The sequence below is a fragment of the Lagopus leucura genome, unplaced genomic scaffold (assembly GCF_019238085.1).
Source record: "Lagopus leucura isolate 7727_CA_CO unplaced genomic scaffold, USGS_WTPT01 Super-Scaffold_100012, whole genome shotgun sequence".
In the NCBI taxonomy this organism is placed as follows: Eukaryota; Metazoa; Chordata; class Aves; order Galliformes; family Phasianidae; genus Lagopus; species Lagopus leucura.
This window is the reverse complement of record NW_024962267.1, coordinates 21,411,620-21,427,218: the sequence shown is the minus strand read 5'-3', so window position 1 is coordinate 21,427,218 and position 15,599 is coordinate 21,411,620. Positions and strand designations below refer to the sequence as shown.

Sequence of the window (15,599 nt, the reverse complement as noted above, 5' to 3'; positions counted from 1 at the left end):
CATGGTCCCCCCCTTCATTTGGGGTGCCAGCACACCCATAGACTCCCCCCACCAAGCAACCTCTTCCAGCCCCCTCTGTTTCCCAAATGCTCTCAGGCTTGCAGGAAGGCACAGCCAGAGGCATGTAGAGAAGAGGCAGCTTATGTCTCCTCTGGGCTGCTTTGCTTAGGAGGCAGGCAGCCATGAGGCCAGCAAAGCTCAGCGCTCACAGCTCTTGCCTGATACTTCTAAACACAGACACTTTGCCCTGGGAAGAGGAGAAGGAGAGAAGTTAGGGGCTGGAGTGGGACTGAAATGGAGAACACAGGCAATGCCAAACTTAAGGAGGCATGGGGAAAGAGCTGAAGGACTGTGGAGAAGTCCTTTCACTTCAGAAAGCCTTTGTTTCCCAACTGCGTGTTGAAACAGGTTCTGTTCTCACAGTCCCAACCCCAGATTAGGAACAGGCTTTCTTTGAGATAAGAATGTTCCATTAAGAACCCAGCCAAAGGTCCAAGCTATGAAGGAACCCTCTTCCTAGCAGTATCTCCTGCCCAGGGAAGTCTGGCAGCTACCCCCACCACCACTGGCCCAGACGCTCATTTCTCACCAGGTCTCAGACTGTACTCATTGCCCTCATTCCTCCCACTGCACCAAGCCTCCCTGAGATTCCTAAAGTCCAGTCCCCTTGAGGCTGTCTCTGTGTGACCATGGGCTGAAGCAAGCCTTCCTAGCTATTCACATCTTCTTTCTTCTATGCAGCTGAAGACAGCCTGCCCACTACAAGCCATGGCACAGCAGGTAGATCATCTTGGAAAGCTGAGCCAACCTCAGCTTTCCTGCCCAATAACATTCTGGGGCACAAGGAGGATGTACAGTTGTGCCAAATATCTCACTCAAGAGAAGAGACAAGAGGAGGGAATACAAAGGCTGAGGGTGTTTGAGAAGCACGCACAGGTCAAAAATCACAAAGGCGATGGCCAGCCTTCTGCCCAGCTGCAGATAGGCAATACTTGAGATACCAGCAATTCAAACAGGAATTCTAGCCCTAGCATCTGGCAAATGCACTCTGTTTCTAGTGCCAACTAAACATGGCTAAGTATGGCAGCAGAGTTTGAGTTTGTTAACCATTTCCACTACTTTACTCTCTCCATCTGAATGTTTTCGGATGATTTGACTGGCAAATGTTTTTGAACGATTTGACTGACAAACGTGACACCCATCTTCAAAAAGGGCCAGAAAGATGATCCTGGTAGCTACAATCCTATCAGTCTCACCTCGGTGCCCAGGAAGATCATGGAACGGATAATCTCAGGAGCCATCATGGACCAATTAAAGGTCAACCAGGGGATCAGGCCCAGTCAGCAAGGGTTCATGAATGGTAGATCCTGTCTGACAAGCCTGATTTCATTCTGAGATAAGGTGACCCACTTAGTGGCTGTCTATGTGGTGTACCTGGACTTCAGTAAAGCTGTCCCCAGCATTCTTGTGGGGAAGCTGGCAGCCCATGGTTTGGACAGGCATACACTCCACTGGGTGAAACACTGGATGGCCAGCCCCAAAGAGCTGTGTCAGTGGAGTTAAATCCAGTTGGTGTCCGGTCAAGAGCGGTGTCCCCCAGGCCTCAGTACTGGAGCCACTTCTATTTAGCATATTTATTAATGATCTTGACAAGGGGATTGAGTGCACCATCAGTAAATTTGCAGACGACACCAAGTTAGGAGGGAATGATGATCTGCCTGAGGGGAGAAAGGCACTAACAGAGGGACCTGGATAGACTGGATTGATGGGCCAAGTGTATGAGTTTCAATAGGGCCAAGTGTCAGGTCCTGAATTTTGGTCACAGCAACCCCAGGCAACCCTACAGGCTCAGGGAGGAGTGGCTGGAAAGCTGCCTGATGGAAAGGGACCTTTTTGTACTTATGGACAGTCTGCTGAACGTGAGCCAGCAGAGTACCCAGGTGGCAAAGAAGGCCAATGGCATCCTGGCTTGGATCAGTAATGGTATGGTGAGCAGGACTGGGGAAGTCATCCTGCCCATGTACTCAGCACTGGTGAGGCCTCACCTCAAGTACTGTGTTCAGTTTTGGGCACCTCAGTACAGAAAAGACCTGGAGGTGCTGGAGCAGGTCCAAAGAAAGGCAACAAGGCTGGGGAAGGGCTTGGAGAATATGGCCTATGAGGAAAGACTGTAGGAACTGGGGCTGTTTAGTCTGGGGAACAGGAGGCTGAGGGGAGACCTTACCGCTCTCTTCAAATACCTGAAAGGTGCTTACAGCAGGAGCAGGGTTGGTCTCTTCTTACTGGTGACAGGACAAGGGGAAATGGCCTTAAGTTGCACCAGGGTAAGTTTAGGGTGGATATCAGGAAACACTTGTTTACAGAAAGGGTTGTTAAGCACTGGAATAGGGTCCCCAGGGAGATGGTTAAGTCACCATCCCTGGATGCATTTAAAAACCATCTGGATGTGGTGCTCAGGAACATGATTTAGCAGAGGGTTGTCAGAGTTACAGTAGTATGGTTAGGTTGTGGTTGGACTCGATGATCTTTAAGGTCTTTTCCAAGCTGAGTGATTCTATGATTCTGTGATTATCGTAGGGCAGGCCAAGCAAGAAACACAAAACATGCCAAAAGGGATATGCATCACTTACTGAAAGCACACGCTCCCAGGGCAGGAAGAAGGCAAGTTTGTGATTTAGACAATCTGTAATTATTATAGGTGTCACATGCTGCAACAGCAGTCTTGCTGTTCACTGCACACAACACAAGAGAAAAAATGTTCTCTTAAGTCATTTTTCCATTGACGAGAATAAGCTCATTTTTCAGTTGGTATTTATCAAAACAAAAGCCAGACAAACTCAGTACTGTACGAAAGTGCGTTTATTCCAAAGCTAAATTCTTCACACAAAACAATGGCTCTGAACAGCAGAATCAGTCCTTACACAGATCTACAACAGCATCCTGGGCTCTAGGGCTTGTGATCTTCAACATTCACAACAGAACTTCTTTTCATAGTAGTCAGCAAGGATTGGAGGGGGCAACAAAAACATCACCTCTGGCACAAATTAAAGAATTGTGCCACCAAAAGAGAAAAAGTGTCAAGACTTTTCACAGGAAGGTTGGTTTGTGCAAATATCTCAGAGAACATCCTGCTCACTGCAGGCTGTTTGCCAAGGAGCAGCCACCACCATCAGGAGGGAACTGCGTTATTCCTGTAGACAGAAAGCAGGACTGTTGGGTTGAATAATATGCTGGACTTTTTCCAAGGACTGAAGTGGCTAATAGGTCACATTCAGGATGTGCTTATTTGTGGTCTGGAGCCTGTGCACCAGCTTCATCGTGCACACTTGGTCCCAGCCGATGCCCTAGAGGGGCTTGCCTTCTTCCTGCCTTAGCCTCTTGGAGAGATGCTCACTGATGACCAAGAGGGGGTGGGCTTTGTATCTGGGATCTGCGATGACCTCATGAAACTGGGCCATTTCCTCTTCTCTGAGGAGAGAAAAAAAATCCCCACACTCAATTGGTTCATGCAAAAGAAACTGAGCAGATAAAAAACAAAAAAAAAAAACAAAAAAACTCATAAAGCAACAGGCTTCTGTACAGACAGGATTATCTCCAGTGTAAAGCTCAGAAAGAAACAGTGCAAGAAATGGACCTTGTTTACCCAAGGGCAATGCTCAAATTGCTGCCAGATCTGTGGAAGCCAGTAGCTTGATCTTATGCCACAGACAGAAACAATCATGCTAGTGTCAACTATCACTTGGCATTTTTTTAGAGCTTCTCCCTAGTAAAACAAGAAAGACCAGGAGTATTTGGTAAGTGTGCTCAGAATGAAGACTACTTCAGACCACACGAGAACAAAAGCAGATTCTGCACTTGCAAGCTCATCCACTGACTCTTGTTTATTGCTCAAACATACAGGTTTCCTATGTGCACCACTAGTTAGACACCTTGGTAGGGGGCATGAAAGAATTACCTCTATATACTTGGTCACAGCTGTTGCTGTGGAAATATTCTCCCAAAAAGCAATCAAGCAGGGAGGAACAAGAACAGAGCACAAGGAGTGTAAAAATAAAAAATTGAGCTTTCATGTAAGTCACCTCGATCGTGGTCTCTCCTCACTCATGCAGACTCAGTGCCCCATTCCCCTGCCAGACACACATTTCCTTCCTCCCATGTTGTTGTAGATCAGATCAGCAGAGCACTCTTCAGCTTGCAGCAGGCAGCTAGTTCCCTTCCTACTTCATAGAACTGACAGGGACACCCCAGAAGCAGCGATCACAGAAAGCAAACACTGCACAGTCACAGAGCCTAGCTCCAGAAGAGTTGCACTAAGGGGAAATGAAGTTCCCAATGCCTTGTGGTCGTATAAAATATCAAACAGATTATACTAAGGAACAAAGAGTTGCTAGACTTTTGTGAAATTCCAAGACTTATTCAAAAGTACTTAGAGTTTCACTTCATAAGAAAAGGTTTGGCAAATGTCAATGCACAGCTGTCCCCACAAGGGATGCAAGGCTTATTACTTAACATCCGAAAGGTACTTCAGCAGAGCAGCTGTAGCACCTCATGCTATGCAGAGGTTAAAGAGATTCTCACCTACACAACCACCGGAGGCTTTCCAGGAGCATATCAGCTAGAGGTGCATGGGCCTTAGGAGACCGAGCCACAGCTGAGTGCTGCAATTCCAAATCAGAAAGCTGAGGCAAAGGGCACACCAGCCTGGCTGTGCACACTCACTTGGCTTAAATCAAGTAGGAATGTTTAGTATGGGTTTGTTCTGAAACCCCAGAGATCAAACCCAGGAGGCCAAAGCTAGGATTCTTTTCAGTGAGAAAGGAAAAGCAAACTCTTTCAGGAGTAAATGCAGCTTCCTGTGCTCTCTTACATGTTATATGAGACAGAAGTAAAAGTGGAGTGAATCCATCCACAATTGACTGAGTTTTAGTAGGGTTCTGAACAGGACACCTGCAATGTCCTGCATCATGTAAAGGGAACTGGCTGCACAGAGAGGTTGTGTGATCTTCGTCCTTGGAGAAACTGAAAAGCCAGCTGAGCAAGTGGCTCCAGGTGACTCTGTCTGAGCAGAGTGGTGGACCAGATGGTCTCCAGAGGTCCCTTCCAATCCCAACCATTCTGTGATTTTGAGCAAGAATACCCAACATCTGATAATCAGGAACTTACAAGAGCCTGTGTTTCTGAGCTTGTTTCATCATACAGAAATCTGCTGGTTCTGCCTTTGCTTTTACATGCCTGTGGAGAGAAGAAACAAAACAGAGAAGAGGTAACTTAGCAATTGCTGTTGAGATGGAAAGGGTTCAGTGGCTCTCCATCTGCCTTCCCAGGAAGTACAGGTAATTGTCCTGAAATCCTAGAATCATAGAATGGCCTGGGTTGAAAAGGACCACGATGCTCATGCAGTTCCAACCCCCTGCTATGTGCAGAGTCACCAACCAGCAGCCCAGGCTGCCCAGAGCCACATCCAGCCTGGCCCTGAATGCCTCCAGGAATGGGGCATCCACAGCCTCCTTGGGCAACATGTTCCAGTGCCTCACCACCCTCTGGGTGAAAAACTTCCTGCTAATACATAACCCTAAACCTCCCCTGTCTCAGTTTAAAACCATTCCCCCTTATCCTATCACTATCAACACATGTAAACAGTCATTCCCCCTCCTGTTCATATGCTTTCAAGTACGGAAAGCTACAATGAGGTCTCCCCAGAGCCTTCTCTTCTCCAAGCTGAACAACACCTGTTCTCTCAATCTTTTTTGTAGGGCTCCAGCCCTCTGATCATCTTAGTGCCCTCCTCTGGACTCGTTCTGTGTCTTTCTTGTACTGGGGGCCCCAGGCCTGGACACAGTACTGCAGATGGGGCCTCACAAGAGCTGAGTAGAGGGGGACAATCACCTTCCTCTCCCTGCTGGCCACCCCATTTTTAATGCAATTTTTTCCATAGCCAGATGGTAATGGAGATGCAGACTCCTTCCATCACACATTGATGACAACTCTGGAGTCATGACCAAATGGACAGGAGGTAAATGCACTATTTTTATAAATAAAACTGTATCATTTAGTCCTAGAATGATCTTCAGATGATCATACTTGAATCATCTGCTGCTTCTCTCTAACTTCTAGCTCAAAACTATACCACTGCTTAGAGAAAAGATACCACGGAACTTCCCCACTGGTCATGTATCATCCCTCCACATCTCACGTTCCTTGTTAACACTGCAGAGCTTCAGCATTTGCATGAGCCATTACAGGCATTGAAAGAGAGCTGCCAGTCATGCTGCAGGACTGTCAGTGTTTAAGGCTGCACATGTATTTTAAAAATGGTAGCATTCATTTCTCCTTGGGAGCATACATCCTCACCAAAGGTTTGTGAGTTTAAGTTAGCTACCGTGTGCAGCTAAGGCACAGCAGCAAGTACAGATATGCACTCTCTGCACCCATTTTCTATTGCTGAGCAAAGTCTGAGGAGGTGTAACCCCATCCTGCTCAGGTGCTGAAAGCACATGATGCCTAATGCCAAGCAGCAACAGAAACCTACAACAAAGCCAAGGGACATGCAGAAATGGCAGTGGGACTTGAAGTGCACTAAGAAGGAAAATTATTGGAAAACTGGACAGCAGGAAGAAAGAGCCACTGAACTAGAACATCAATGGTATGGTGGCAGCTGGTGGATAAAGCTTCTGCATGAAGAAGATCTGAGTTCAGGGAAGAATAAGACTTTGGAAGAGAAGGAAGGCTCTGCCTGAAGACGTATACTAGTAAAGGACAGCACAAGGTATTTATTACTCCAATATCAGTGCCTACAGCTGCTCCTATGAAAGGATTCCATGACATAGAGCCTCGGGCAACACAGTAAAACTAAGAAAGAGGGCAGGAGTCTTATCCTCTGCTAAGCCTACGCACCAGGCTCCCAGCACAGCCAGAGCAGGACTGCATTACTCTCCCTGCTTCTCAGAGTGCATACTGGGAAAAAACCTATCTTCCTCTCTGACCCTAAATCTTTCATTCTTTAATTTTTCCATTTTCTCTTTTCTCTTTCCTACCTGCCCCATGTCTCTTCACCCTACATGGCTTCATCATCTCTCACCACTTGATCACCTCCTGCTCCTCATCTCTCCCTCTGCCCATCCTGGAACACTTTATTTTTCCTCAGATCCCGGTGGACACAAGCTGCTGTAGGCTGCTCTCCTGCTATTCAATTCCCCTCCAGCAGAGGATACTGCCAAAGCTGCCCGACAAACCAGACACACCCCAACAAGGCGGATGTACATCAGTCAGCACCCAGCCTACACGAGGACCAGGAGCCAGGCAGTTGATGCCCTCACACTGCTCACATACTCTCAAGGCCCTTTTGAGGTCACCCTAGCACAGCCAGCATTATGCAACAGATCCGTCAGCAGATGAGAAACTGCAATCAGCAAGAGCAGGCAAACAGCCACAGGGTTTGAGCAGTTTGCGTCATGTTGCTGCATCCAGTGGTATAGCAAGACAGTGACAGAACAATCTTTGTATTCATTAACCACCTGGCATGGGGATGGTTTCCTGTTCACCATCCTCATTTGCCTGGATTGCTTATGGCATCACAGAGAAAGCTCTTCACAAGTTGGACAGCAATCCATGCTCACCAGAGCAGGGGCTTGCAGCCTCTGTGGCTGCTTCACGGTGCACCAGCCCACTGAACAAGGAAAGTGTATGGCCACAACCGTGCCAGCATTTACAGCTCATGGACTTTGAGCTGACTGCAGTTTATAAACATGAAGCAACCCTCCCAGAGCTCTCTGCTCACTGGCTTTGTAGGTCATACCTAAACCAGGCACCACAATATTCCACAGCAAGGAGCAGTGCAGCACAGAAAGCTTCCTGTTTGCACTGAATCTGCAACTTGCTAACTTTTTTGATGTCCCTTATGTCTCGCAATGGAGATGAATTATTTCCTAACTGCATTACACTTACCTAATATAGACTATTATATCCCAAGCTTCTCTGTCTCCAACTCCTATCCAGGCTGAGGACTCCTCAGATCACTAAGCGACCCCTTGTGCAGAAGCTGGGCCAGAATCTTCACCATCTTCCTTTCAAGTTCTACTTTATCTTCTGAGATGGTCCACAATTGCAATCTGCACTGACACTGTGAATTTCTTCTGGGGAAAGCAATGCCCAAAAGAAACAGTCAACCCATTCTCTCTCCCCCTGTACTTGCTTTCTGCAAACCATTCCCTCCATACAGCCGTGACTTAACCTCCAAGGTGGACGATAAGGAGGGAGAACCACTCCTGAACACAACCTGAAGTCAGATGCCATATATGGTTGGACATGATTGCAGAAAGAAGTCAAAACCAACTGTTTCCACTCAGGTTAAGCCTTGGTCCAGCACTCCACTCCCTTGCAGAACTCTGTCTGTACTTTTGCTGCTCATTCCACTGAGAGGACAGATTGACTGAACGGCCGATTGAAAAAAATGTTATTCAAAGAATTAAGAGCCAAGTTCAGAAAGGAAATATTTTCCCAGGCTTAGATACAAGATACGTAGTTGCTGTTTGTTAGAAGGGTGACTTTCCAGAAGAACAGCACACTGCCAACTCAGTCACGCCCTGTAGTAGCTGGGTCAGAGTTTCTTTCTGGGGCACCCCACAGCTCACAAGAGGTTCTACGGTCATTTCAGCCTTGATATTCAACAAAAGAAAAGGGTGCTCTGCAAGGCAGCCTTATACTTGGCTATCCTCTAATCCAAATGCTTGCTTAATATGATCAAAATAAGTTTGCAGTTCCAACCCCTACTGAGTAAGTAGAAGTACGAGCATTTGTTCACCACGCAGAGCTCTTCTATTCTGCACTGGGAGATGGAAAAGCATCTGCAGCACTGACTGAGCAGGCAGTGTTGCACCAAAAAGGAAAAAACACAAGGACAATCAGAACACACCCTAAGGCTGGCTGGGATGGCTGAAGCGTGAGTGTCAGAGGATCAAAAATAGTTCTTCTCTTTCAGTACAATAAAGGGAAAAGAAAAACCATCTTGTACTCTCATCCAAAATCATATTCCAAGCCAGCAGGGTGAACAGAGAGTCTGTCTAGACAGTAAATCTCGGCTCTAAGGGCTTGAACTGCTTTGGGAGAAAGCCTGAAGGTCTGGAAGGACCGAACACCGGGCTGCATCATGGTCAGCAGCTCATGCAGAAAGAGAGCAAACAATCCCAGCAGGCAGTACTGTGCTTTGAATCCTAGCTCTCCAGATCTGCTTCCCTCTGTCACACCAGTTAGGTGAATTTGGGAAAGCCATCAACCCCATATTTGCCACCTGCAAAACAAGAATTAGTCCCCTTTAAATACTACAGCCTCCTATAAAATATAAGATTCCTTTTATTGCAGCAAACGCCATTTCCTGAAAATGATGAGAACAACCTTCATTATAAAACACATCTCAAGTGCAGATCCACAGGTGAGCTCAGCAGCACTACACCCTGGACGCTTGTGTATCAGTCCTTCCATTCAGAATATCCAGTCCCTCCCAGTCTGTCTCATGCCAAGTCACCTTTAAGCAATACAGTTCTCATAAATGTGGATTCAGAAGGCATATTTAAGCTTCTTGCAGCAAGAGTAACAAAAAAAAAAGCGAAATGTAGGTGAGGTCCTGTTCTCCTAACTATGGGCCCCAAGCTTGTATTGTTTGTAGCTACAATCTGAGCTGGAGGGTGCTTTAACTTGCAGGAAAAAGGGAAATAACACAGCCCATTACTAAGAGACACATACCTCTTGGATGGCTTCCTGCCCTTGATACCTGTGGTCAGATCAGAGAGCTCAGGCAGGGCTTCCATCAGTGGCTGCATGTCTCCCACAACAGGTGTTGCCTTTCGCTTTGCTTCAGCTTTTTGCTTCTGCTTGGCTAGCTTCACACTTTCTATTTCTGAATGAGAAACAATAATTTAATTGGGTAAGTAGAAATGTTTTTCAAACAATTGTCTCCTACCAGAGGCATGCAGTAGACAAAGATGAACTTAATTTCAGTTTTTCACTCAGAATTGGATAAGTCAGTGGGAGGTGTGAACAGAAAGCTGCAGTCTGCTGTGCAGTCCTTGAGGCTCTCTGGTGCAGAAGTGCAGCTGCTCAAGCCTTATGGAACCAGAAACCCCAGCAAAACACATTCTCTTCCACACCAGCCCACAGATGCCTAGCTGGATACCCCACCTGTCCCAGACATCCCTTTACAGTACCACCAAATCAACCCAGCAGCATGTGCAAGCACCCACTTTCTCCTGCCAGGTGGGCCTCGAAACCTGCAGCATTGCCTTGACGTTCAAGTAGTTGGGGTGGAGTGAGACACAACGGGAAATCCTGTTTTCTCTTCATGCACCCAAGGGAAGCTGCAGCTCCCAAGGCCTCTGCTTGTCACGGCATTGCAGAACTGGAGAGGTTAGACATGATGGAGCAGAACAACAGCAGCTGCACAGCCAAGAGCACTGAGACAGGAAGGCTGTGGGCTTCCAACACAAGGCCACAGAAGCAGGACTGAATATGCAGTACTTTTAGTGGAAATATGAAAGCAGCCAGACTACAGAGCACAGGCAAGATGCCACCTGGGATTCTCAGTCTAACCCAGATGATCACGTTCAATAATGCTGAACTGAAACTTAATAGCTAGCTGTTTGCACCTTTAGTATTTTTGTCTTGTTCACCCCCTAACTAAGCTGTTTCAGTCAAAGAGCAATGGTTTCTGATAACGTGTAATATTTATTGCACACGGGTGTTTTTTTGACAATCTGGATTGTAAAAGCTTCTCTGCACAGCAATCCCTGCCAAGAACACAGCTTTCCATTCTACATCACTTCTTTTTATGGTCTGGCTTTATGAGACTGACTACTTCAGTACTTTCATGAACAGTATGCGCTCAAAATTTTCAGACACCTGATTTTGCACAACCATCCCAAATTCTTTTCCAACAGTCTCTGGTGTCTGAGAAGCCATACGATGTATGTATTTTGAAATATGCATACTTCTAATGTTTGAATCATTACATAATTTTTTTCTCTTCTCTAGTCTCTCCTACAATGATTTATTGGAACTGAAGAAATCTCCAAGTTTTGCATTTGCACTACTGGGCTGAACTGTAGTTCTCAGGGTCTTGGCATCCAGTGTCAAGAAAACAGTTCTGGGATAAGAAGAAACAGCAAACTCTTGGGAATATTTAGGAAAGCACAGATTTAATGGTAATAACTATCTTCTCAGACAGAAGTAGTTTGACCTGAAATTTTCTATCTTGGTTCCTTACTGAAGAAAAGCTGACATATTTTATTTATTTTCCACCCAGTTTGTAGCTTTAGAGCCGAGAGGAGAAAAGAGGCCATTTTAGGGGCCAAAACAACATACCTAGTCTTGAGTAAAATTGATTCTATGAAGGCATACATACAAGAGGGAGTGATTAAAAAGAGCATAGGAAGCCTGCTCCTAGGCTTTCACCTCCAAAGCAACTGACCATAGCTATGGGAGCAGTGCTGTCACCTACTTCCAGGAGCATGTCTTCTTACTTACATAAGACATACTTTCTTATGTAGGTCCCATGTAGTCCTTTTATTGTTGATCCTGAATCACAAAAAGCTGCTGAGTGCTTATCTTCCTCTACAGCTTCTGGTACCAGTCAGAGTCAGATACAGGATACCCAGCCAGGAAGATCTCAACTGTGCGCCAGCAATCCTTTCCAATGTTCCCACAAAGTATCAGACACACAGATGAGGAAAAACTTGCATGAGCACAGAATCTGCAAGTTCCAGGCCAGCTGTAAGGACTACAAGAGGTAAGTTTTTCTGCTCAGTGGGGACACTGACTGCACATGTCAACCAAATTTGGAAGTTGATGGCTGATGATAATGAAGTTTCCCTAGCACTCAGGGTATTAAATTACCAGCCAGAGACACCTTCACGGTGACTTGTGCAATCACAGGTTGATAGACTTAAGCTCAAAGTGCAGTGAGAGCTAAGGAGCAGAGAGCATATGGTACCACAGAAAGCCACATTGCTCAATCCCCATCACAATCTGCCAGCAATTCTCTTGGATAGAAGGGTGTGAGGGAAAAAATAGTCTCAAGAATAGCTCCAGGTGGCATAAGGAATCCCTTTGCCATTCCCCATGCCTCAGCAGTATCTCAGAAGCTGACACGCACAGGCTGCTTCTGCTGACAGTGCAGACATGCCAGCCAGGTTCATAGAATCATAGAATCATAGAATCACCAAGGTTGGAAAAGACCTAAAAGATCATCCAGTCCAACCGTTCGCCTATTCCCAATAGCTCCCACTAAACCATGTCCCTCAACACAACATCCAGCCTTTCCTTGAACACCCCCAGGGTCGGTGATTCCACCACCTCCCTGGGCAGTCCATTCCAGTGCCTGACCACCCTTTCTGAAAAGTAATACTTCCTAATGTCCAGCCTGAATCTCCCCTGCCGTAGCTTGAAGCCATTCCCCCTGGTCCTATCACTAATGACACGAGAGAAGAGGCTGACCCCCAGCTCACTACAACCTCCCTTCAGGAAGTTACAGAGAGCAACGAGGTCTCCCCTGAGCCTCCTCTTCTCCAGGCTGAACATTCCCAGCTCCTTCAGCCTCTCCTCATGTGGCCTGTGTTCCAGACCCCTCACCAGCTTTGTTGCCCTCCTTTGAACACGTTCCAGGACCTCCATGTCTTTCTTGCAGTGAGGGGCCCAAAACTGGACACAGTACTGGAGGTGCGGCCTCACCAGTGCTGAATATAGGGGAACAATCACCTCTCTGCTCCTGCTTGCAACGCTGTTTCTGATGCAAGCCAGGATGCCATTGGCCTTCTTGGCCACCTGGGCACACTGCTGGCTCCTGTTCAGCCGAGCATCAATCAATACCCCCAGGTCCATTTCCTCTACGCAGTCCTCCAGCCACGCCGCCCCAAGCCTGTAGCGTCGCCTAGGGTTGTTGTAGCCGAAGTGCAGGACCCAGCATTTGGCCTTGTTGAAACTCATCCCATTGGCTTCAGCCCAGCTCTCCAGCCTGTCCAGGTCCCTCTGTAGGGCCTCGCTACCCCCAGGCAGATCCACACTTCCAGCCAATTTGGTGTCATCCGCAAATTTACTGAGGGTGCACTCGATGCCCTCATCCAGGTCATCAATCGAGATATTGAAGAGGACAGGCCCCAGCACCGACCCCTGGGGAACACCACTCATGACCGGTCGCCAGCTGGATTTAACTCCATTCACCACCACTCTCTGAGCCCGGCCCTCCAGCCAGCTCCTCACCCAGCCGAGAGTGTACCCATCCAAGCCTCGGGCTGCCAGCTTCTGCAGGAGAATACTGTGGGAGACAGTGTCAAAGACTTTGCTGAAGTCTAGGTAGACCACATCAACAGCCTTTCCCTCATCCACCAGATGGGTCACTAGATCATAGAAGGAGATCAGGTTGGTCAAACAGGACCTGCCCTTCACGAACCCATGCTGGCTAGGCCTGATCCCCCAGTCACCCCGCACATGCCACATGATCTCCCTCAAGACAATCTGCTCCATAACCTTCCCTGGCACCAAGGTCAGGCTGACAGGCCTGTAGTTTCCCGGATCCTCCTTACGACCTTTCTTGTAAATGGGAGTCACATTGGCAAGCCTCCAGTCTTCTGGGACCTCACCAGTCAACAAGGAGCGCTGACAGATGATGGAAAGCGGCTCGGCTATCACCTCCGCCAGTTCCCTCAGCACTCTTGGGTGGATCTCATCTGGCCCCATCGACTTGTGACAGTCCAGTTGGAGCAGTAGGTCTCTGACTGTTTCTTTCAGAATCACAGGGGGGTTAGTGTGCTCCCCAGCCGAGATTACCAGGTCAGAGAGAGGAGTATCCTGAGGATAACTGGTCTGACTTTTAAAGACAGACGTAAAGAAGGCATTCAGAACCTCTGCCTTTTCTGCCTTTTTCTGCCTTTTCCTTATCCTCAGGTTGGGGATGATGTTCCCTGCTCCACGAGGAAGCAACAGCAAGCCTCTTGTACACCTCTGGAAAGGTCTCCATACAAGACCATCTCTAATTGCCTTGCAGGATGAGGCTCCTTGACTTGACTCACATTAGCATCTGCAAGTGAGTCTCACTCAGAGCTGCACAGAGAAAGCACAAGTCTAAACACTTTAGACTTGAACTTTAAAGATTACTCAGGACATCAAGCACATTGCAGATAACTAATTGGAGTCTGTACATCTTGCCAAGAAAGTTGCAGCAAAAACACAGACACTCTTCCCATAACAAACAGCAACATTTCTACCATGGGCTGGGTTTGTTTGGTTCTTATTTCATAGCCTCTAGAAGTGCAAGTCAGTCTGGTGAGTAGGTTCACTGGGGCATGTGGGGCAGTAACACAGCCAGCAGTTTCCAGAGACATCCTTTGTGGAAAAGCAGAAGGTCCCACTGCAGAGCTCCACTACTTTTCTCAGAGGCCTGGGAATAGCCGGTGGGGCTCAGCTCCAGGCTGTCCAGCATCCACAGGATGCTATTAGCCCATGACTGCACAGCTGGTCATAACTGTACAGGAGCTTGAAAAGGTTCAAAGAAACCTTTTCAGACCTACACTGGTACAACATCTTTCTTGGATTAATGAAGGGTTTTAAGTAGTCACAATGCACGTGGAGGAATAACAAAAACAGGCTGGGGTAAAGAGTCAACCTTAGTGTTAAATGCCCTTTGAATTCAAGAAAAAAAAACACCAGGGACTTTTTTCCCCATTTGCTGAGGAGCAGGCTTGAAGACTTTTGAGAAGCATTCAGCCCCCCTGGCCAATCTGTTGTCCTGCCACAGCCCAACACTTTCACCTGCAGACAGAGGAATCCAGCAGTCACCTCGAGGTGCCCCCCATACAGCAATGCTTTGGGTACTTACTCTGTAGCCATCTTTCTTTCCTCAGCTTCATTTTTTCTTTTTTTGATAGAAGTGTTTTTTCTTCCAAACCTAGAGAAAAAGGGAGATGTGAGTGAGATGAGGACTGGTTCTGTACACCAGTTCTCTGTTGGGCTCATCATAAAGACAGATTAGCAGAAGCAGCAGCACAGGCACTGTTTCCTTAGGCCAGCTAGTTATCTTTGAGAAAGGCTTCTCAAGAGAACTCTCCCTCTTCTTGTCTGCATTCTCACAGTAACCAGGCCTGAGCAGCTGACATCTCCTGAAAGCTAGCCATGACTTCTGATCACTCCCCAGGTGTCAACGCAGTGAGATGAGTTGCCACAGATCTCAGTTAGGCATTATTTCCTTGTTGAGACTGCATGAGCAGCAGGACTGCATGATTGCCAAACCAAGATAAACTCAATAAACCAGTGAGGACAGACTTGGAGAGCCTACAGTTACCAGAAGTAGAAGCAAAGAAGCTAGTTTCAGTCTGAAAATGTGCAGATCAATAGAACCATAAAGATGAGTAACACACTGTGGGCACATGAGGACTGAAGGAATGGCTTCCTGACGTGGCTACTGTGAGCAGCAGCCCATCCTCCATATCTGCCCAGACAGCATGTGGAAGGCAGCAGGACTGGGAACAGCCTGAAAAGCACAGGTCTGTGGATGAGAAAAAGGCTCACACACACTCCATACTAATTTCAGTATCTCTAAAACAGCTGCTGCTCACTGA

General features: G+C 47.2%; 1 protein-coding gene and 1 long non-coding RNA gene across 3 annotated transcripts in view; both read right to left on the bottom strand.

The window, feature by feature from the left end:
• Window positions 1-2,841: 2,841 nt before the first annotated feature.
• Window positions 2,842-14,897, bottom strand: SLX9 (SLX9 ribosome biogenesis factor). Its single transcript, XM_042874679.1, has 4 exons — window positions 14,861-14,897; window positions 9,739-9,892; window positions 5,164-5,232; window positions 2,842-3,468 (listed from the first exon to the last, which is right to left on the bottom strand). Exons 1-4 carry the CDS (start codon window positions 14,889-14,891, stop codon window positions 3,345-3,347), a joined length of 378 nt encoding a protein of 125 aa, XP_042730613.1. The 5' UTR covers window positions 14,892-14,897; the 3' UTR covers window positions 2,842-3,344.
• LOC122181855 overlaps window positions 14,893-15,599 on the bottom strand; it is a 37,624-nt gene continuing 36,917 nt past the window's right edge. Inside the window, exon 4 of one of the 2 annotated variants that reach the window (XR_006179609.1) lies at window positions 14,893-14,929. This is a non-coding gene — a long non-coding RNA (uncharacterized LOC122181855). The remainder of the gene's footprint in view (window positions 14,930-15,599) is intronic. The other variant, XR_006179608.1, reaches the window with a different exon arrangement.